This window comes from Artemia franciscana, chromosome 10, assembly GCF_032884065.1.
Source record: "Artemia franciscana chromosome 10, ASM3288406v1, whole genome shotgun sequence".
Classification (NCBI taxonomy): Eukaryota; Metazoa; Arthropoda; class Branchiopoda; order Anostraca; family Artemiidae; genus Artemia; species Artemia franciscana.
In genome coordinates this window covers 24,502,587-24,526,773 of record NC_088872.1, presented here as the reverse complement: position 1 = coordinate 24,526,773, position 24,187 = coordinate 24,502,587, and the positions used below count along the sequence as shown (strand labels likewise).

At 36.2% G+C, this 24,187-nt stretch overlaps 1 protein-coding gene across 1 annotated transcript in view; it reads left to right on the top strand.

The window, feature by feature from the left end:
* LOC136031956 (uncharacterized) overlaps positions 1-23,827 on the top strand; it is a 39,233-nt gene extending 15,406 nt beyond the window's left edge. The window contains exons 2-3 of the mRNA XM_065711968.1: positions 14,145-14,269; positions 23,142-23,827. Of these exons, the coding sequence (XP_065568040.1) occupies positions 14,145-14,269; positions 23,142-23,701 (685 nt within the window). The 3' untranslated portion in view covers positions 23,702-23,827. The remainder of the gene's footprint in view (positions 1-14,144; positions 14,270-23,141) is intronic.
* Positions 23,828-24,187: the final 360 nt, after the last annotated feature.

Genomic DNA, 24,187 nt, shown 5'->3' with positions numbered 1-24,187 from the left:
AAAAACAAAGAAAATATACAGAGTCAGACAAACAAAACACAGATTCAGACATACAAAAACACAAAGATTGACACAGAAACACGTAAACAGACGCTCAGTCACAGACACAATCTGGGAGAGAGACAGAAAACGAAAACAATACACACGAAAATACAAATTGAGACACAGAGAAATGCAAAGAGTCAATCAGTCACACAAGCATGGCGGGAGAGACACAAGAAAAACATGAATAAAAATAAAAAGTTAGACACACAAACATTCAAACACACAGCGCCACACACACAAAAATACAAAGACAGACACAATGACATGCGAAGAGACGCTCAGTCACACAAGCAAGGTGGGAGAGAGACAAAAACATACAAAAAAACACAAAATCAGACACACAAACACACAAAAAAATAAGAGTCAGACACGCAAAAACACAAAGACAAACATAGAGATATTAGAATAGACACTCAGTCACATAGGCACGCTGGGAGAGAGGAAAAACAAAACACACACACACACAAACACAAAGTCAGACTCATGAACACATAGAGTCAGAAAAACAAAAACAGAGGTAATACATACAAACACACACACACACATACAGAGTCAGACACACAAAAACACGAACGCAAACGCAAAGTTGGACACACAAAACACAGAGTCAGACAAAAAAAACACAAAGAAAGATACAGACGTACGCAGATAGACACTCAGTCACAAAAGCACGGTGGGAGGGAGACATAAAAAATACGCATAAAATACATTGTCAGACAAACAAAAACAAAACACACAGAGTCAGACACACAAAACCAAAAAGACAGACCCAGAGACAACAAACAGACGCTCAGTCACACAGGCATGCTGGAAGAAAGGAAAAACAAAAAATACATATATACAAACACAAAGTCAGACTCAAAAACACAAAGACAACCACACAGATATGCAAACAGACGATCAGCCACACAGGCATGGTGGGAGAGAAACAAAAACAAACACTAAAACATAAAGTTGGACACACAAAAACACAAAGACAGATACAAACACATGCAGATAGACACTCAGTCACACAAGCACGGAGGGAGAGAGACAAAAAAAAACCCATGAAATACAAAGTCAGAGACACAAACACAAAAGGTCAGAAACACAAAAGCACAAAGACAGACACAGAGACATGCAAACAGACGCTTAGACACACAGGCACGCTGGGAAAGAGCAAAAAATTCACACATAAAAACACAAAGTCAGATACACAAACACAAAGTCAGACACACAAAAACATGAAGACAGGCACAGAGATATACAAACAGGCGCTCATTCCCACAAGCAGGGTGAGAGAAAAAAAAGTACACACATAAAACACAAGGTCAGACACACAAACACACAGAGTCAGAGACACAAAAACGCAAAGACAGACACAGAGAGATGCAAACAAACACTCAGTCACACAGTCACGCTAGGAAGAAGAAAAGACAACGTCTGTTGGCATGTTTATGTCTGCCTTTGTGCTTTTGCGTGTCTGACTCTGTGTGTTTGTGTGTGATTTTTTGTGTGTGTTTTTTTGTCTCTCTCCCACCCTGTTTGTATGACTGAGCGTCTGACTGCATGTCTCTGTGTCTTTTTTTGTGTTGTTTTTTGTGTCTGGCTCTGTGTGTTTGTGTGTCTGACTTTCTGTTTTTGGTGTGTGTGTTTTGTTCTCTATCCCACCGTGCCCGTGCTACTGAGCGTCTGTTTGCATGTCCCTGTGTCGGTCTTTGTATTTTGTGTGTCTGACTCTTTGTGTTCATGTGTCTGACTTTGTGTTTTTGTATTTGATTTTTGTCTCTCTCTCATCGCCCCTGTGTGACTGAGCGTCTGTTTGCTTATTTCCGTGTCTGTCTTTGTGTTTTGTGAGTCTGACTTTATGTTTGTGTGTTTTTTTGTCTCTCTCCCACTGTGATTGTGTTCTGAGCGTCTGTTTGCATGTCTCTATCTCTGTTTTTGTGTTTTGTGTGTCTGACTCTGTGTGTTCGTGTGTCTGAATTTGTGTTTTTAATTGTGTCTTTTGTCGCTCTGCCACCGAACCTGTGTGACTGAGCGTCTGTTTGCATGTCTCTGTGTCTGTCTTTGTGTGTCCGACTCTGTTTATTTGTGTGTCTGACTTTGTGTTTTATGTGTTTTTTGTCTCTCTCTCCCATCGTGCGTGTGTGACTGAGTGTCTGTTTGCATGCTTATGTGTCTGTCTTTATGTTTTTGTTTGTCTGAATCTGTGTGTCTGACTTTGTGTTATTGTCTCTTTCCCACTGCGCCTGTGTGACTGAGACTGTCTTTGTGTTTTGAGTTTTTTACTCTGTGTGTTTGTGTGTCTGACTTTATGTTTTTGTGTGTTTTTTGTGCTCTCTCCCAGCGTGCCTGTGTGACTGAGGGTCTATTTGAATGTCTCTGTGTCTGTCTTTGTGTTTTTGTGTATGCTTTTTGTCTTTCCCCTCCGTATCCGTTTGACTGCGCCTGTTTGCATGTCTTTTTTTCTGTTTGTGTCCTTGTGTGTCTAACCCAGTAGGTTTGTGTGCGTTTCGGGTATCACTTTGTATTTTAGTGAGTGTTTTCGTCTCTTCCAGATCGTGCCTATGTGACTGAGCATCTGTTTGCATGTATCTATGTCTGTATTTGTGTGTTTGTATGTCTGACTCTGTGGCTTTGTGTATCTGATTTTCTGTTTTTTTGTGTCTGACTATGTGTTTGTGTGTCTTACTTTGTGTTTTTTTGTTTTTTTTTGTCTCTGCCCCACCATGCTTGTGTGACTAATCATTGGTTTGCATGTCTCCTTGTCTGCCTATGTGTTTTGTGTGTCTGACTTTGTGTTTTTATTTACGTTTTTGTCTCTCTCCCATCGTGCTTAGGTGACTGAGCTTCTTTTTGTATGTCTCTGTGTCTGTCTTTGTGTTTTGAGTGTTTGACTCTGTGTGTTTGTGTGTTTGACTTTGTGTTTTCTGTATTTTTCGTCTCTCTTCCTCCGTGTCTGTGTGGCTGTGTGTCTGTTTGCATGGATCTGTGTCTGTGTGTTATGTGTGTCTGACTTCGTATTGTTATGTGTTTGTTTTTGTCTTTCTCGCATCTTGCTTGTGTGACTAAGCGTCTGTTTGGATGTTTTTTTGTTTGTCTTTATTTTTCGTGTGTCTAAATCTGTGTGTTTGTGTGTCTAACTTTGTGTTTTTTCTGTGTTTTTGTCTCTCTCCCTCCGTGCCTGTGTGACTGAGCATCTGCTTGCATGTCTCTGTGTCTGGGTTCGTGTTTTGTGGGTCTGACTCAGTGTTTCTGTGTTTGCGAGTCTGACTTTTTGTTTTTGTGTTTGTTTTTCGTCTCTCCCCCACCGTCTCTGTGTGTCTTGGCGTGTGTTTGCATGTCTTTGTGTCTTTCTGTGTTTTATTGTGTTTTTGAGTCTAACCTTGTGTTTTTGTTACTATTTTTTATCTCTCTCCACCGTGCCTTTGTGACTGAGGTTCTGTTTGCATGTCTTTCGCATGTCTGTTTCTGTCTTTGTGTTTGTGTGTGTCTAACTCTTTGTCTATGTGCGTCTGACTTTGTCTGTGTTTTTTGTCTCATATGCTAGCGAAAAAACGTTCGTTGTTCCAGGTTACTCTCCTTATAGTAAGAAATTTGAAATTTTTGACCCATTTTGAAACAAAAGCATAAGTTGACATTTTTCCTTATTATTATTAAAGTAAGTAATGAGGCTTCTGCTTCATAATCAGTAGCATATACGGTAACATCATTCGTTTACTTGCGGTAACACTACTACTATTACTACTACTAAAAACTCACCAGCGCACCAAGCCACCTGAGGCCAACACAGCTACGCAAACTCCTCTTCCATCCCAATCTATTCCAAGCCTGCCTCTTTATACCTTCTCAGGGAGCTCCCATGTCTTTTAAATCTTTCTTTGTGACATCCTCCCACCCCAGAAAAGGACGACATGCTTTCCGTTTAGTCTTAGACGTTTGGCCGAAAAGAATAATCTTTGGCAAGCTCGCATCCTTCATCCGCAGAACGTGCTCTAGCCATCACAATCTTCGTTTCATTTTAGCCCTAAAAAGCTGGATTGAACTTCATTTTTCGTACAGCCTACTGTTTGAAATACGGTCAGTCCGCTGGGTGACCAGAACAACCCGTGAGTAGTTTCACTGGAAAACATCTAGTAAATCTTCATACGCTTTTCGGAGCGTCCGCGCTTCACTGACCACTGTCATTTTGACCACTGTCCTCACTACACCTTCCAATATTCTAATCTTAGTTTGCAGACTTATCTTCCTAATATTCCAAACTTTCTTTTAACTGTGAGAAAATACCCTGAATCTTGGTTATTCTATTTTTAATATCTTCACTGCTACCACCGGTTTTTTGGATTTATCAGAGACCAGTCGGCTAATAGCTGGTATATTAGGATGTAAAATAGGTTAATAGACTTTTTACCAAAGTCTGAGAGATATGAGCTGGATTTTTCCGAAATCCAAACAGACAAAAAAAACCCTTTCAAAAACACAGGCACAGAGAGAGAGAGAGAGAGAGAGAGAGACAAGCAATCACCTGCTTGGACATAGGCACCGAGAGAGAGAATGAGGTAGAGAGAGAGAAAAGCGAAGATCCACTCAGACAAACGAATAAAGAGAGAAAGAGAAACAAAACCATCTACAAACACACAGATTCAGACACAGAAAGACAGACACAGGAACAAGGCAATTTCTCCTGAAAACATCTAGTAAATCTTCACCCGTTTTTCTGAGTGCTCGTGCCTTACCGACCACTACCTTTTTAACCACTGTCCCCACTGTACCTTCCAGTATTCTAATTTTAGTCTGCAGACTTGTCTTCCTATTTTCCAAACTTTTTTAACTGTGAAAAAACACCCTGAGCCTTGGGTATTCTACTTATAAAACCTTCACTGCTCCCATCGTCTTTACAAATAATACTACCAAGGTAAGTGAAGCAGACCATCTGATCAATCTTTTCGCTAGCCAACGTCACCTTTTCACATTCACTTATTCCTAGCCTTAGTAACTTAGTCTTCTTAATATTAATGTTCAAACCTAATCTACCACAATGAACAGGCAAAACCTCTAAAAACCTATTCATTTTGATCACACCTTTATCTAGAATGCTTAAATCATTAGCATAATCTAAGTCCAGGGAATTTTTCCTCCTCATTTGATTCCGTGGTCTCCCATTGCCTTTCCTGTGCTCGTTACGACAAAGCCCATTAAAATAACCCACCTAAAGGCGGAGAGAACACAAACTTGCTTAACTCCGGGTTTAATACAAAAACAGCTGCTAACCTCATTTTCTACCTTAACCGCAGCGGCATTATAATCATACATAGCATTAATGACTTTAATGTATTTGTCTTGTATGCCATATAAGGAAAAGGCCTTTGCTAAGGCTCTTCTATCAACAGAATCAAACGCTTGCTCATAATATATAAAACTGAAGACCAAAGATGTTTGAAAACTAAGGCACTTTGTTAAGAGCCTCTCTCAGTCTATAAAGTATTATATTACTAAATAATTTGCCACCTCCGGAGACCAGAGTAATGCCTCAATAATTATGACACTCACTCTTGTCACCTTTCTTATACAGTGGTTTAATTAAGGTTTTTGTAAAATCGTTGGGTAAGTCCTCTTTTTCAAAAATCATTTTCATAATCTTCAGTAGCTTATTTCTAACCTCAGAGACACCATATTTAAAAAATTTATTTACCACACTATCAGCAGCAGGATCCTTACTATTTTTAATCCTTTTAGGACTGTCGCAAATTTATCCTCACAAAACAAATCTTCCTTCATATCCAAGGAATCATAACCTTTTTCATTTTCCTCTATATCTTTTCTTTCAATTTTATCTCGGTTTAGCACATTCTCAAAATGTTCCACCCATCTCTCTTTAACTATTTCCTTATCAGTAATTGTGGCCCCTTCGTATGTTTAACTGGGACGAGTCCAGATTAACTACCCCCTCTCAATTTATTAGCATGCCAGTACAATATTTTACTATTGTGTCGTCTACCTGCAATTTCCGGATACTCGGCAATTTTATCCACGGCCTCCACTTCAAACTTCTTTATTTCATATTTTAATGATTTCTCCACTTTCTTTACATTCCTTTTGTGTTCATATGGTCTATCACTCAAATAAACCTTGCACAAATTCCTTCTCCCATCTATTAAACATAAAGCTTTTTCACTAATATTCCTAGATGTAGTCTCAACTTTCTTTCCTAAGACACCATGGGCACCTTAACTAATTTTTTTTTTTAATTTTTCAAACCATCTTCCACATTGTCAAATTTTAAACTTTCAAGTTTATTATTCAACTGTTTCTGGAAAGTTTCCTGGAAGTTGTGCACTGCTACTACGAAAAACTCACATGCGTATGTTCATTACGTTACAACCACGCATGTGCCATCATTATGTATCACCCAAATTTGTGGCAAGATCAGTTACAAGTGGGGGATTCTCTACGGAACCCTGAAGTTTAACATATCACGCGATATTGCATCATTCCTATATAAATTCCAATATTGTGTCACCCTCAACATAGGTAAACATTCCTTATTACGTAATAACCAAAGAAATCATTTGCGTGATCAGACAAACCCCTATTACGTAACAACCACCTGCAACAATTTTCATAAGAAAACAAACCCCTATTACGTAATGTAAAGGTGTACTATACCGTTACATGGTGCATTATAGCATAGTAAAAGACTCATATGAGCGTTGCAACGTCCTGTGAGACTACTAGCTCCAATAGTATACCCCCTACGGGTGTGCCCAGAAGCCATAATAGTGCGCTACTGATATATCAAAATTAATTTTCATAGTAGATGATTTTTGGCCTTGGTATCTAGTATGGACTTCTGATTCCAAGCCCTCCAATAGCCAGTACCGACTTTTGGGGTGGAAAGTGGTGCGGCTTTTGGGGGTGGTAACACACTGGGCTCTGCTTATAAGTGGTCCCAGGCTAAAAGGGCCAAATATGTTATGTACTACAATCATATAAGTAATTTGTGACTTCGTGAGGAGCCTTACAGCGAAAGCCATGGAATGTATGGCAGGGGTTCTCAAATGTGGGGTCCCACTTGATATGGAGCGGGTTCAGCTATATAACACAGTCAAAAACCTTCTTTGTTAGAGCTTTTTAGCCCTGATTCACAATGTTGCCACTGAACCATAAAAAAACAAATTGTTACTGGTCCCGCTGGGGACTAAATTAATATTACTCCCGCTGCATTATGACCATAGCGTCAGGCCCAGCGTAGGCCCACGGCTGCACAAGCCCTGCACACCTGTAAGAACCCCTCTGCCTACATTCCTTTCGTACATTTAACTAAAAAGAACTTTATTAAAAAATGGATGATTTTGTTGAAAAACCCTTTAAATGTAAATGCTGTTTCAATCCTCTACACGTTTTATATATCTTTTTAGTAGGCTTATTTCAATCGATACACTTTCTGGATCCCTTCTGACGTGTATTATGCCATCCCTCCGGGATCTATTTCTGATTTATGTTAATGGTCTGATTTCGCCAGCGAAAAATACCTGGCCTCTAGAAAGCTGCAAGCTGTTTCATCCTGATGCTTCTACGTGTTCCAATGCTACTTTTAATGAAGATTTTATCGTTGCTTTTGCGGATAACACCATCTTGGGACCCTTGGAAAGACGGAATGTGATATCAGGTCTAAATTTGTGGCCATATTCGAGAGAATAAGATCTTCCTTTGATGCAAAGTACTTGGCCTTGATTGTTGATAAGTCACATTTTCTTATTGTTTTCGAATCGGTTTAGCTCTCCCTCAGCTTACACAAATTCAGGTGTCACAAGGATCCTTTTGTAGAGCATAGTATCGGGTGATCCAGTTTCTTGGTTTCCTGCTTGATGAAAACTTTTTGTTTAGACACTATATATCCATGATTAGGTTAAAGGTCTAATGGAGTACGGGTATCATTAGAAAACTTGAATACAAATTTCCTGGATCTAGTATGATGCTTATTTTTGTCTGCCTTGTCCAGTCATACCTTTCGTAATGCCCCATTGTATGGATGTCTAGTTTTCCTTATACACTGTGGTCACTATCTGTCATTGATAATAAATCACGGCGTCAGATTATGAACACCAAACGCTCCTCAGAAAAAAACACTCTTAATTCTACTGTCTAGCTACATTCTTTCTTGTGCTTTTTTAGTTATTCATCAGCTTCATTGCAATCTTCTAAAATCTCATCAAACAACTCCTGTGTTTATTTCTAATTCAGCTCCACAGAGCCTTAGTTCTTTCCAAAATATCAGAATTCTTCTTAACCCTACTATAGAGTCAGATTTCAACCCTCTGATTGCCTGTCATCAGTTCTGGAAATTCCTATCTCCTTCAGTACAGAGATGCCAATCGTTTGGACTTTTAAAAGGATTTGCAAGGACCATTTAGTTAGAGAGAGAGAGAGAGAGAGAGAAAGAGAGAAAGAGAAAGAGAAGAAAACAGTCGCTCAGATACACAGGCACAAAGAGACACAAAACACTTACAAGCACACACAGAGTCAGACACAAAAACACACAGAGACAGACACGGGATAAAAAACATCGTTTCAGACACAAAGGTATAGCGAGTGAGACAAGCAAACCACCAGTCAGCCCATACTCTGATACACATTGGTGCTCAAAGGTATTTGATTGTGGCGATACCCCCCGTTGAAAAGTTTTGGAGTGAAATACCACTTACCTCACCAAAAGATTCCACTAAAAGCTTATCAAGACAATCTGGGGTCTGATCTGGGTTGATATGAAGATTATCTTAAAGTTGCAATGGTGGTGTCAATATGGGCATCTCTATGCCGTCATAGAGGTTGCTGGCCCCTTGACTTGAAGGCGGCGATATTTCAAATAGGTTTACATAAAAATGAATGAGAAGTTATTTTCTTTTTTGAAATGTTTTTTTATTAACCTGATTGAGTGTGTGTGTGTGTGTGTCTGTGTGTGTGTTTGTGTGTGTGTGTGTGTGTGTGTGTTTCATATGAGGTTTGAGGTGTAAGCTGGGAAAGAGAGAGAGAGCGAGTTTTTTTGGAATGACACGGTTTTATTAAGCCGAAAAAATATTTTAATAGCCTCTATTTTCATATCATCTGGTATAGATGCATAATAATTTTTAATGACACTCACACACAAACACACATACACACATATATACACATAAGAGATAGAGGATAAATTCAATTCTTCTTACGTTTTAATCTGAAGAGCTGGTAAATTCTTGAGGATGTTGAATTTTCTTGACTATAGCCAGTATAACGTCTATCATTGACATCTCTGCATGGTTGGGTTTCTTCCCCCAAAAAATCTTCAAATTTAAATTCATCATACCGTTGTGTTTTTGTTGAATTTTTGGTCTGGAATATAAAAGTATAGTTTTAATACACATTTATGTTCCCTCGTTGTCTACAATAATGAAAGAAAATAGAACATGAATGTTTAGAAAAACATGACGAGTTCTCAAAAATCAATAATCAATAATTGATAATCAACAATCTATAATCAATAATCAATAATCAAAAATCGATAATCAATAATCAATATCGTTAATCCTTAAATAATAATACAAAAATCAATAAAAAAAAAACGATTTCAAATGTTTGAGAATGGGTAGTAGGGAGGGGTGTTTTCAAAACTAACGATGATATAAATAAATTCGGTAATTAAGAGCGATTGTAAATGTCTTTTGATAAACCAAAGCTGTACGAAAAACATTTCCCGTCCACTAAGCATACAGCAAAAAATACATAGATTACAAACCTCTTGTATATTACAGTCCTCATCAAAATCCCTTTTAGACATGTTGTTTGATCAAACTCAATTTATACAATTATCTAGGGGAAATTCCCATTCTTTTACATCAAATATTCTAGCATTCACGAAGTTTTTCCAGGAAATGATCTTATCATCGGAAGCTGAGATAATGTTATGGGTGTCGTAGGAGTGGTTGGATATGTGCGCTCGGAGTATTGCTAAGAAATAACACCTGGCAAGCGATATATCCAGGAAATGTTCTTATCACCGGGTCTGGGATAACACTTTGTGTGTCGTAGGAATGGTGGGGTACATGCACTAGGAGTATTGCCGAGAAATAACACCTGGTAGGCGATGTTTCCAAGAAGTGTTCTTATCACTGTAAGCAGAGATAACGCTGCGTTTGTCATAGGAAAGGTGGGATATGTGTGTCACAGGAATGGTGGGATTTGTGTGTCACAGGAGTCATTGAAGGAATGCTACTATCATATACAACTGGGAAGCATAATATATAGCCTTTTGATACTTCTATATCTGTTGGCTATCTCAAAGTTTTCAATCGATGGGGACTTGGTCCTCTCTGGGTGGAAATGCCATGAAATGGCAGAAAACTCCACTTTTTCGTTGCACAGTCTTTATCATGGATGAAGAATGGATACTGAGGGGCAAGAGGTCCCCTCTTGTTGGGGAGACGATAATTTGTTTTAGAAAAATTTGTTTTGTTTCAAAAAGCAAATACGCTAATGAGCTTTTTTCTCGAGAAATTGTGACAAAAAAGTTAAACTTTGATTTGAAGAATGGGGTTTGAGGGGCGGTAGCCCTCTTCATATTAAATTTAACCTTCGCTATTGCATTAAAAACGGAAAGAGAATAAAATAAAACTTCGTTCTAAAAAAAAAATAAAGAGTGGCACGGAAACCTAACAAGAAAAACCTAACAGTAATTATTTCTTATGTGAGGGAGGCTTCCCTCTTCTTAGTCCCCCACTCCTTGCGCTTGTTTTTTTTCCAAAATGTCTTAAGAATGTAGGTCTAGACCCAAGGCCAAATAAAGTGGGAGAAAAAGGTTTTTTTTACAATGCCTCGGGAATGAAAGAGCCTAGCGATATGTATTTACGTTAAACGGTAAAATTGAATCTTTTACAATGCAATTGGTAAATAAAACATTTGCAATTGTCAATTAAACAAATTTATTTCACTCATAAATGCTTTCAGTGAAGCACTACAAAGTTTAGGCGTAAAGAAGGAGGAATTAAGGGAGCGTCACTCCCTAATCTACAGAAGGATTCTGTCCGTTTTAAGTTTCAATGCTGCTCTACTGTAATTAATAAAAAAAATTGTATTTTTTATAGCCTAAAGAAACTAATATTCACTGAACGGCTCCTTTTTATGGTCGTTCGAAAGCTTTATTAAAATTGGTCAGTTTAAACTGCTACTGCTACGCAAGTTAACCACTTGCTTTGTTTTTGATTTTTTATGCCAAGGTTAGTGCTTTTTTTTAACGATACTCTTTTGATGCGACACATTTTACAGTCTGAATCGTGGTTTATAGAATGCACGTCTATATGCTAGTTGTTTTTAGATATTTAAGCCAAGATGATGAGCCAATTTTTAGTGGTTACTATGACTTGAAAGAGACAAAAGACGAATTGGGGGGGGGGCTATATTGACCAGATGCCTACGTCTTTTAACTGTTCAAACGCATAAGCTTCAGCAATAATTTTATCACAGTCCATCCGCTCTTCTAGTTTGAAATCTCGAGATAAAGCTTCGACCCCGAATATCTCTAACTCCTGTGGCTTATGTAATTTTGGGGGTGTGTTTTTTTAAGCATAATAATTACAAGATTAGTTAGCATGTTAAAGAATTGTATATAAGAACCTGAATTAAAATGTAAAACTACTATTTAAAATGCAAAAATCCATAATCATCATGTGTCGAAACATATTGCGCTGCAAATTTTTAGACTAATATGTATGCCCGTCTTCAAGCAAAACTGAGCGCACTCTATAATTAGTTTACTTGCACACTCTTACAAAAAATACGGTGAAAAAAGAATGCCCGTTTTTGGGATAACTAATTGTCATTTTAATAGAATTGGCATCGTGACTAAAATGCTAAAGTCATGGTTTTATTCTTTTTTTTTTCTTATTGGTTTTTCTGAAAGCGTTGCAATGCGTGATTCACAAACTTTATTAAAAAAAATATTTAGTTAACCTGTTTTTACTTGTATAATTAAGAATAAACAGGTTTATACAAGTATTGGCGAAATTAAAACTTGGCAAAATGATGTTTTCATGTGCTTTATTTTTTACGGAGACTTAGCTTCTGTTCGTACAAAACTTGAAAACATGTAGCAATACAAAAAGAAAAAAAACGCAAGCGGTGAACCACCCTTCTGTGCTAACACCAAAAAAAATTTACTCTTCTGTGCTTTTTCGACTTTTCTTCAAATTGAAATTTACGATTTGAGGTTGTGAAGGACTTCAAACTCTAGGTGGAGACCCTATTTTCTCCGAGTGCGTTTATGATGTACTTCTTTGTTTATTAATCTATGCAGGAGAGTACGTGGTCTGCGTCCACCTGAATCTCCGAAACTTGTCCTGTTTTTTTATAATTTCCTTTATTTTCACATATCTGCTTCCAATGTTTTTTTTCTGTTTTGTTTTCAAATCTTTCAAACGTCTCCGTTTCGATACGGATGCATTCTTCCAAAAAGGAGGCATATGTATCATAATGCCCCCGTAATGCTCGTGACTGGTATTGTCTTAGGTGTATTGTAAATTCAAATTTGCCAGTATTATTGAGTTTGACGATAGTTATATCATGAATGAATAAATGGCTGATTTAACTCACTGGCTAAAACCATACAGATCATTATTTGATTACCTAATCTATGAAATAAAGCACAAGAATATCAGAAACCTGAAAAAAATTAACATCGGACTCTAATTAGACAAAATTCACTAAAATGAGGTAGGTAAAAACGAAACAAGCTGAATGAACAGAAAAAGAGAGAGAAAAGAACTTTATAATAATAATAATAATAATTTATTTATAACCCACAAAGTACATTAAACTGTGGAGTAAACACACAAAAAAAGAAAAAACAAGACAAAAAACATAACAACATAAATAACATAGCAGCATAACAACATACAACATATAATATAATATCCAATTTTTTTGTATTCTAATATGCTAAGACAGCATTCCGAGCCTCTTTGATATGCCAAGTAACATCAGTATTAAATACACAAGAATTTGAAAACTCTTGTACTTTAATTCCAATTTCAATTCTTCCATTTTCGTAAAATTTCAACTATAAGAGATAAAGAAACAAAGTCTTTTCGTCACCAAAATCACAAGTTGAACAATCCTTTTACAAATTGTAATTGAAAATGAATTCAATTTAAAATGACCAATGACAATTTGTATTAATGTATAATTATCTAGAACTCAGAGAACATAAGTATGATCATTATAAACTGAAGTGTCTAACGGTTAGCAGCTTGGAAGAATACCCGATGCCTCTTCAAATTAAGATAGCAGGTTTTTGAGCAAAATTTGCCTAATCTTACATTATAATGTAAATACATTATTAGGAGAAGAAAAGGAATTACCAAATGTATAATGCACTTGAGAATCGGTATAATGTGTACGTTCATGTATTTTACGGCTATTGGCTATTTAGATGCTCTAAGAGTTGCGGAAAGCTACACCATTAAACTGAAGTCAGGTATTAGCGTGTGAGTTATATATATATATATATATATATATATATATATATATATATATATATATATATATATATATATATATATATATATATATATATATATATATATATATATATATATATATATATATATATACTCCTCTTTTCAATACGATTTACTCTTTATCTAGAGTTCTTTTTCACAAATTGTTTGATTTTCACCCCCACCCGTCTTTTAAATTTAAAGCTTATCATATTTTTGGCAAAAAATTGCATGCCAAAAATACTTCTTAGAAAAAAAACTTTAGCCATGGCTTTTAATTTTTTTTTTTACTAAATATGCCAAAATCACGAATTGCCAAAAGGGACTAACACATTGTTATAGAAATCAAATATGGACTTACCAACTTCTCTTCTAAAATATAAAAGAAAGACGTAGTCTCAAGACCTTGATAAGCTACAATTCTGACAGTGAAGGTATTTGTAATATTAAAAACAAAAGGCTAAAACAAAAATCTAAAAAAGGAAATGGGCCTTCTTTTAAAAAATACTAAAAGTAGGCATGTTGAAAGATGGGAGCATGAGGGTATCATATGTATTTCCAAATTAAAAGAGGGTCTTGTTTGTTTTTTAGGCAGTCGCTCAATTTTTGCACAAGTCAAACAATATTTTCCGCAGATCTAAAATCATGCGTTCCAGTGCTGCAATCTCAATTTTGTCGAAGCAGAGACTTATGGATGGTTCTTGACAAAAGTACAGGTTGGTTAATTTAGAAAATTGTCTTACAGTAAATTAGTTGTTTACGACTCAACTTACACAAATAAACTGTTAAGTATAAACATTAAACAGACCTTTCAAACTACTCAAAAAACATATAATGTAGAGCAGTCAGTTCTACAAACAAATTACGCAAAATGAAGTTGTTTCGATCCGCTTGGTCGGGCAGCAGTTATTTTGCTGTGGGACGAATAATCGTGGAGCTATCCGAGTTGTAACAGTAACGAAAATCGGTAAAATTTTGGATTAGCGGTTTTTCAAAATTTCAGAAAATAGTGAATAAAAACTTGAGGAATCGATCTATGGCCAAAACTAGGAACCAAAAGAAATTTTTCAGTTCCAATCTCCAAGTGCTCTCCCTCCCCTTCAGACTTTTCACAAAGTCGGAGGTTGTTTTTTGGGGGGAGGGGGGGCAGCTGAAGAAACCTTTCAGTAATGGACCTAAATACCATGTAATTGAGCTTACCTCTTATTTTCCTAATATGGGGAAGGCAACTGCTTCCTCTGCAAGCTTTACAACTTCTTGTTGCGATTTCAGAGCATATCTTGGACCCTCATGTTTAAATTCAATGATCTTGAATCCTGTTCCTGAATTTGAGGTAGCTCGTATCGTGAATGCTCTTAAAGGATCATCCTCTTCAGGACCAGAGAAAATTCCTACAAGGGTTATCCGTGTCATTCTGCCTGCTATTCTGTCACCATTGACTAAGCTTGTTAAATCTGTCTTTCGAGAAGGGAATTTTTCCTGAATCTCTCAAGCGAGCTAAGGTTATAGTGCTGTATTAAGGTGGCTCTCAGAGTGATCCTACTAATTATAGGCCAATTTCTCTCCTATCTGTTTTCAGCAAAATTTTTGAGAAGGCTTTGCTATCGAGGCTTCTTAGTTTTCTCTGGATGCAAAAGATTTTTTGCATGATTTCCAGTTTGGATTCCGAGCATGATTACGCAGCTTCCTCGAATTTCATTCATTCGGCAATAGATTCTGGTCATATTCCGGCAGCTTTGTTTTTAGATATTCGTAAAGCTTTTGATTCCTTGACTCATCGGATTCTTTTTTGTAATTAAATAAAAAAAAAACAAGTTTTTTTTAACTGAAAGTAAGGAGCGACAGTAAAACTTAAAACGAACAGAAATTACTTCGTATATAAAAAGAGGCTGCTTCCTCATCAACGCCTCGCTCTTTACGCTAAAGTTTGACTCTTTCTCTCAATTCTTCTTTTTAAAACAGTAAAAAACTTTAGCGTAAAGAGCGGGGTGTTGATGAGGAAGCAGCCTCTTTTTATATACGAAGCAATTTCTGTGCGTTTTAAGTTTTACTGTCGCTCCTTACTTTCAGTTAAAAAACTTGTTTTTTTTTATTTAATTTCTGAACGTTTTTGAACCAATGCATGTTTTGATTTTGGCTCTCCGCAGAGGAATAATCAAAACGAAATTTGCATATTTTTTTTTTTTGTTTTTGGCTCAATGGCTTTCTCATAATTTTGATCGAATGATTTTGAGAAAAAAAGAGCGGGAGACGAAGCCTAGTTGCCCCCCGATTTTTTGGTTAATTAAAAAGGCAACTAGAACTTTTAATTTTTACGAATCTTTTTATTGGTAAAAGATTTACGTAACTTATAAATTAGCCTACGTAAAGAACTTTTGTATTCTCATGTTTTTATTACATAAATGAGGGGATTCACCCCATCGTCAGTACCTCGTTCTTTACACTAAAGCCTAAATTTTATCCCAATTCATTAAGAATGACCCCCTGAATCACAAAAGCCGTAGAATAAGTAGTTGAAATTACTGAAAATACTTTAGCGTAAAGAGCGAGGTATTAGAAGGAGGTGAGCCCCCCATATGGGTAATAATTTATGTTTGTTTTAAGTTTTATTGCTGTTCCTTACTTCCAGCTGAAAAAGCTTTTTCCCTTTTATTTTTTAATTGTTTTTTTTTAAATAATGCCAGTAAATCCTGCTCTCCCTTCATGGAAATTTTCTTCTCCCATTACAAATTCTCGAAGGAAAGTTCCCTCAGCATATCCCCCTCTTCTCAACCCCTCCCCCAAACCAAGAAAATCCTCCTGAAAACGCCTGTATACTTCCCAATAACCATTACTATATGTAAACACAGGTCAAAGTTTGTAACTTGTTGCCCCTCCCACGGGGACTGTGGGGGAGTAAGTCGTCCCCGAAGACATAGTTATAAGGTTTATCGACTACGCTGAATAAAATGGCTATCTCAGAATTTTGATCTGTTGACTTTGGGAAAATAATTAGCGTGGGAGGGGGCCTAGGTGCCCTCCAATTTTTTTGGTCACTTAAAAAGGGCACTAGAACTTTTCATTTCTGTTAGAATGAGCCCTCTTGCAACATTCTAGGACAACTGGGTCGATACGATCACCCCTGGGAAAAAGAAAAAAAAACAAAAAACAAATAAACACGCATCCGTGATCTGCCTTCTGGCAAAAAATGCAAAATTCCACATTTTTGTAGATAGGAGCTCGAAACTTCTACAGTAGGGTTCTCTGATACGCTGAATCTGATGGTGTGATTTTCGTTAAGATTCTATGACTTTTAGGGGGCGTTTTCCCCTATTTTCTAAAATAACGCAAATTTTCTCAGGCTCGTAACTTTTGATGGGTAAGACTAAACTTGATGAAACTTATATATTTAAAACCAGCATTAAAATGCGATTCTTTTGATGTAGCTATTGGTATCAAAATTCCATTTTTTAGAGTTTTGGTTACTATTGAGCCGGGTCGCTCCTTACTACAGTTCGTTACCACGAACTGTTTGAAAAATCGTATATTGGTATGAGACCAAATGCTTTTTCTTCGGAGGTTGTTTTTTTGAGAGGAGGGGGGGGGGGCAGCTGAATAAATCTTTCAGTAATGGACCTAAATACTATGTAATTGTCTGAGAAAATGTATTCATCCCAGTTTCAAGATAAGAAAGATCTTACGAAAATGGGTCCAAACTTTAAACAAAAATGAGGATACATTTTCAAAATCAAATTTATGTTTGACTAATTTTGAGCAGGATCATACAAAATAACCTCAAAATCCTCCTAAGATCCTACTAAATTTGTCACCTGTTTACAATCATTTTTCTAAAATTGTAATTAAATAAAGAATAAAAAGGACATTCATGTTTCATGACATATTCTTTAACATGTAAAATAGGGGCCAAATATTCAAGTTCAGGTTATTAGAATTCGAAATTCTAACGCAAAATTTTAAAATGAAGTAGTAGATTCAATTTAACCTGAAAAAAGCCAATGTTCCCTTTATATGGAAACAAGGGGTACCTCCAAAATTTTGAATAGCAGCGCTTATTTTCGTCTTAAATATTTATTTTAAGAAAAACTAAGCTAATTTTCCTTAAAATGTGTAAAAAAAGTAAAAAAGAAAAAGTAATTTGAAACCAATTTTATTTTCTTATTGCTGTTTCCTTTTTCTTATCTTATGGCTTTTGTCGCAATTTTAGTTTCATTTGATCAATTTAGTTTCATTCTTCATTCCTTAAGTGGGTTTTCATTTTTCCTTTCGCATCTTAGCCTGTTTTCTCATATTTTATTTCGGCCATTGTATTAATGAAGTGCTGTGAACTTTAATTAATTTAATGACCGCAGGTAATTCAGTTGTTATTTCATAATATTTGCTGTGGCTCAACTTGACCTAGATTCAGAGTGAATATATTTTTTGGGATTTTAAACCTGCAATAATTCAGTGGTTTAAACTCGGATTATTTCAGTTACCATAGAAAATTTTTGATTTCATATCATTAAGAAGCTTACGAGCTTGGCTCGCCCCTGCACTGATTTTCGGACTTTTTACGGAGGCCTGATTAGCTGTGAAAATGGATAAAAATAATATCGTTTGGAATGCAGTATTGAACTTCGTGTCGAGGTCATTGCTCGCTGGCATAAAACACCAGCTGATTGTAAGCCGTGTTGTAGAATTCTTCAGTAGAGATAACATTCTAAGTGCAAAAGAAATGTTGCTGTTAAAATTTGGTCTACCGGACCCTTTTCGCAACTCTCTGAAAGAAAATGTTTTGGATATAGCCGAATTCTTTGTCAAGTCAGCAAAGGAAAATCGTTCCTTGCCTACCTTCGTTATTTTTGAACCTACAGAAGTCCCGGCTTGTATGGATGATGCTTGTATAACTACTAGAGTAAACGACATATGTCGTCGTTTTGACGGCTGTCAACAAAGGTGAGTTCAACATTTCTACCCATGCCAGCCCCTCTAGTGAACTTTACGTTCCGCAAAAGCTATCATACTCCGTCGTTATAAAAACCCTCCACCCTTGAAAACACCACTGGAACGAAAGAAACTTATTGAATCTGTATGTCACGAAGCTCTAGACGCCACCAAAATTGAACTAAGGCCTGGAAGAAACGGTTGGCGCATGGCTGTAGCTCACAAAGCTACGGAGGAAAAAGTAGCACTAGCAATCAAAAATAAAAATTCAGAATCCGATGCCAAAGTAAAAAGCCCCTTTGTACATAGGACTGATTAAAGGAATTCCTGAACCCATTGACGCAGAGGCCATTCAAAGTCTAGTTTCTGGGTGTGAGAAAGCCGAACAATGTGGAAGATCACGCGCATTCAAGCTGTATTTCCAAGTCGTGAATCCCTCGATACTGCCACAGAATTGTCAATGAAAGTGGGCTTTGAAAGTTTCAGAATTCAAGAATTCGTCTTTCTTCCGAAACGTTGCTACAACTGCCATGAATCTGGCCACATAGCGGCCCAGTGTAAAAACGTATCGAAGTGTGTCAATTGTGCTCAAAATAACCATGGTGCAATCTTCTAAAACATTGAACCCCAGGAAATCGAAACACTGGAAAAAGGTCCAAAATTCTCTTTTCTACCGAAATAGGTTTCTGTGGCAGATATAGTTTCCTCTCTAGAGTCCGCTTTGCATAAACACTATCCTTCTGTTTTTAACCCTGATGAAGTTAGATCTGGTCTTATAAATACCCTTTATAACAGCCAAAAAAAGTTTAAGCCTCCTACCACTTCCACACCGAAAAATTTGCATGACATAAAAATACTATCTAATCTCCGAAGAGACAAAAGCAATTCATTGTTGTCATGAATAGAATATGACAGACTATGACAACAAAATCCTTTCGCATTTAAATGACGCAATGACGTATAAAACAATAACTCATGATCCTACTGATCAGTTTGCTAATAATATTATAAATGAATTAAAGTAGCTAAAACAAAATGGTAGAATCACCTCACAATTATACAATAAATTTTTTCTCCGTGGTAGTTTCCGTCCTAAACTCTATGGTTTACCAAAAATACATAAACAGGGTATTCCCTTAAGACCTATCGTAGCATGTACTAAGGCCCCCGCTGCCAATATTGGGAAATGGCTTTGCACAGCTTTCAAACCTTTATTGTATTCTCAAAATTCCTATATTCGTAATTCGGCAGATTTGGTTGAAAAACGTAGCAACACAAGTATTTCAGAAAACACAATAGTTAGTAGTTTTGATATTGTTTCCATGTAAACAAATATAGATGTGACTATTTCTGAGGCATTATTAAAAAAACAAAATAGAAGAAAATTACCACTTAATCGAGGCTTCAGCGACGGGAATTGATTGTGAAGTTTTAATGACTCTTGTTAAAATTTGTAATAAGTTTTCTATGTATTTTCAATTTCGCGATTCTTTTTACCGGCGAAAAAAGGGTTACCCATGGGGACACCTTTATTCGGGCTACTGGCAAATATTTATGTCGAGAACCTTGAAAATTGGGCATTAAATTCTTATTTTTTTAATCACGTCTATTGGGGTCGTTATATGGATGACTTAATTTCACTTTGGAATTATGGGGAAGCTGAACGTCGGGGCTTCTTAGATAATCTTAACACTTATGACCGAAATTTGCAATTCACCCTAGAAGTTGAAATTGAAAAGAAACTACCGTTTTTAGATGTGTTAATTATTCGTAATGCTGATAAACTGGATTTTACTATCTATCAAAAGCCAACACAAAACAATAGATATCTTCACATTAATTCAAATCACCCCCCACAAGTTAAAAATGCAGTTGTAACTTCCCTCATTGATCGTGCCCTGAATATTTGTTCAGATTCGTATAGAAATGCAGAAATAAACTTTATCAGAGATATTCTTTTTGGTAATGGATACCTCATTCCTTTTGTCAATAAAATAATTAACCGTAGAATAAAAAGACATTCTTGTAAAATCGAAGAAGATATTTCACAATGTGAGGCTACTGATAAGCCCTCAAATATTGTCTATCTTCCGTATATCCCAAAAATCACAACAAAATTAAAAAAATATTTGCACAAAAAATAATATGTACGTAGTTTTGACTAATAATTTTAAAATAATTAATTTCTTAAATTCCGGTAAAGATAAGACCCCAGTTACTCGCCAAAGAGGGGTCTATCAAATACCCTCTGATTGTGGAAATTACTATGTCGGCAGAACCCATCACAATCTAGAAAAACGGTTACAACAGCATAAAAAAGACATAGACAAGGCATTAATTTCAAATAGTTCCAACAACTCCTTTGATTCTGTTTTAGGTTGGCATATATTTAACAATCCGTCCCACACGATACTTTTTGAAAAATCTTCACTCATCAATAATGACTTGGGGATAAAACAGGTGTTCGAGAATCAATCGAAATTAATCTCAAAATAAATAATAATATTTCTTCGAACATTAGGGACTTAGGGGAATATTCACTAAATTCTTTATACTTAAATTTAATTAAAAATGATCTAACAGAATATTTTACTAAACCGATTTATAATAGTATTGAACCGGCTACGAAAAGGCCTTTGAGACAGGCTGCTAAAAAAGCAAGCTTGGCTCTGAGAAATTGCATTTAATCGCTTTGTTCTCTTTAGTTCGAATGAATTTATATTCTCACTTCATTCTTTTTGTCAGTCCTGGTTGAGCTTCGTTGAAGTAAGGATGCTAGGGCTGTTTTTAAATAACATTATTTAGTTTTAATTCTCACAATTTAACGTAAGTTTATTTATATATACATATTTTCTCTCTTTCTCGTATTGTGCTGAAGACGGCCCTTGGACATAGGGCCGAAATATTTACAGAACTGATTTCCACTGTCTTGAAAAGCTTTTTCCCTATTGTTTCTACTTTGTATTTGTTTGTAATGATATCTACATTCCACCTATCCCTACTATTCGATCAGATTTCAATTCCCTCATTGCTTGTCAACAGGTCTGGAATTCACTACCTTCTTCAGTACAGAGAAGGATTTTTTAATAAAGAATATAACAGAATAACATTTTTTCTCTCTCTCTCTCTCTGAGGAATTGATGTGCCCTGTGTTCTGTTCATGGTGTGTGGTTGTCTTCTCTGCACTTGACTCCCAGGCTTCAGGAATGCTCTCTGATTTTTTTTTCTAGTTGTTACTTATATTGTATTCCCCTTATATATATTTCTTATATTGTAGTTGTTGCTTGTATTTTTTTATCCCCCTTGTATCCCAGGCCATGGAGCCTTTCGAGGAGGAATAAGCGTATTGTGATCCAATTTTGAATTGTATTTTGCATTGTCTTGTATTTAATAATAAACTTCTCTCTCTCTCTCTCTCTCTCTCTCTCTCTCTCTCTCTCTCTCTCTCTCTCTCTCTCTCTCTCTCAGGGCTATATGAACAAAATCCATTGTGCTATAAACAAATGGAAATGAATGAAAGGTTCTATTCACAGGGGAACCATGATAATTGTGCCCCTGGGGGATTTTCCATGGAGGGGGAGGTGGATTTCTCGATATAATTTGAAAAACAGTCAAAAATTAAATAAAAAACAAGTTTTTCAACTGAAAGTAAGTCTCTCTCTCTCTCTCTCTCTCAGGGCTATATGAACAAATTCCATTGTGCTATAAACAAATGGAAATGAATGAAAGGTTCTATTCAGAGGGGAACCATGATAATTGTGCGAGGGGGAGGTGGATTTCTCGATATCATTTGAAAAACAGTCAAAAATTAAATAAAAAACAAGTTTTTCAACTGAAAGTAAGGAGCAACATTAAAACTTAAAAAAAATAAAGTTGTTCCATATATGAGTCGAGCTGTCCTCTTCTCAGTCCCCGCTCTTTACGCTAAAGTTTTATAGTATTTTAAAATATTTCTCATTTTATCCTAATGGCTCCTTAGTTCGAGCAGTCGTTCTTAAGGAATCGGGGCAAAAAGACAAATTTTCAATACATAGTAATTTCGTTCTCTTTGGGGCAAAATAGCACTTTGGTGTCATAAAATAGCAGAAAACGTCACTATCACGTGGTACAAACCTTTTCGGTCACTTAAAAAAGGCACTAGAATTTCTAATTCCCTTTCAAATGAAACTTCTCCTAATCTTTGAAGACACTGGTTCGTTACGATCATCCGTGAGGAAAAAACGTATATGTGATGGAAAAAACTTTTTCTTCTGAAAAAAACCCACAGAATTTCACATTTTTGTAGATAGGAGCTTGAAACGTTTCCAACAGGGTTCTCTGATATGCTGAATCTAATAGTGCTATTTTCATTAAGATCACTTGCAGTTTTTGAGGTATTTTTCCTTTTTTGGAAAATCAGTAAAATTTTCTCAGTATCGTAGATTTTAATGGGATATATTAAGCTTAGTGAATTTTATATATTTGAAATCAGAATTAAAACCCGTTTCTTTTTATGTGTTAACTGTTTTCAGAATTTTTCTTTTCAGAGTTTTGGGTACTATTAGGCAAAGTCTCACCTTACTTGCAGTTTTTACCGAGTCACTCCTTACTTACTTTATAAAAAAACCTTCAATAGCAAATAGTTTTTGTGTTATTAATTTGACTTAATATTTGTATTCACTTCAGGTTTGGGCTCCTGCAAGGAAAGACCTTGTACTGTTCAAAATGAGAGAACTGAAGAATGCCGTTTACAGGCCAGACGCGACAAGAATATTTCAAAGTGTCCAAAAGGCCAAGAATATACATACACTGTATATGGTGATACAATTTGCGATTGCAAACCTTACCATACCAAGTGGGATGACGGTAATTGCTACAAAGCCTATGAAAGGGGGCCATGTCGTCAAAATGAGTACCTTCAACCTGTAGTTATTCAAGATATTTTCAGTCAAGCATCAATAGAAGCTGAGTGCGTAGTAAATAAGTGCAAGGCCAATGAAGTTTTCATCAATGTAAGTAAGCTTAATGGAAAAGCAAATGCTAATCCTGAATTTGAGTGCGTAAATCTAAATTCTGAAACAACATGTGATGGCCTTGAAATTGATTACGATGAAGCAACATTGGAGCCTGTGTGTCCAGGCCTTATCGTACGGGCTGCATTAACAGTGCCTGAATTAGCTTGTCCAGATGGTTTTAGAAGAACATTTACAGGTCAATGTGTTGCTGCCAGAAGATTTTTGGGTTAATTTTGTATATTTCTTACCCTCAAATACGTTTTTAGAAGGAGTCGTCCTGAAGAGCTTTAGCTACATGACATTGAATACGGCGTGTAACAGTACCTTTTTACAATAAAGTAAATTTACATTTTCAAATGAGATACAGCACCTAAAGTTAGAGCAGTGGTAAGAGGGGTAGGGGGATTTCAAGGGTCCGAATATTGAAGGGATGCGGTTTTGTTTATAATTTAAGTACGATTTTTCAATTTATATGCAACAGAAAGATATATTTTGTCTTATTTTCAGAATCAGAAAGTTAAGAAAATTCACAAACAAGAAAATTAAAAGTTTAAGTAGATTCATGTCAAGACATTTTAGATAGCAACGCTAAAGTTTACAATTCAACTATATAATTGTAGGAGATGGGTTGTGGAATTTCGCAGCATTTCTTTGCTTCTGATTCCCAGAACAACTGATATGACCTATCACATTTGTCTGACTTAACCCTGTGTTGAA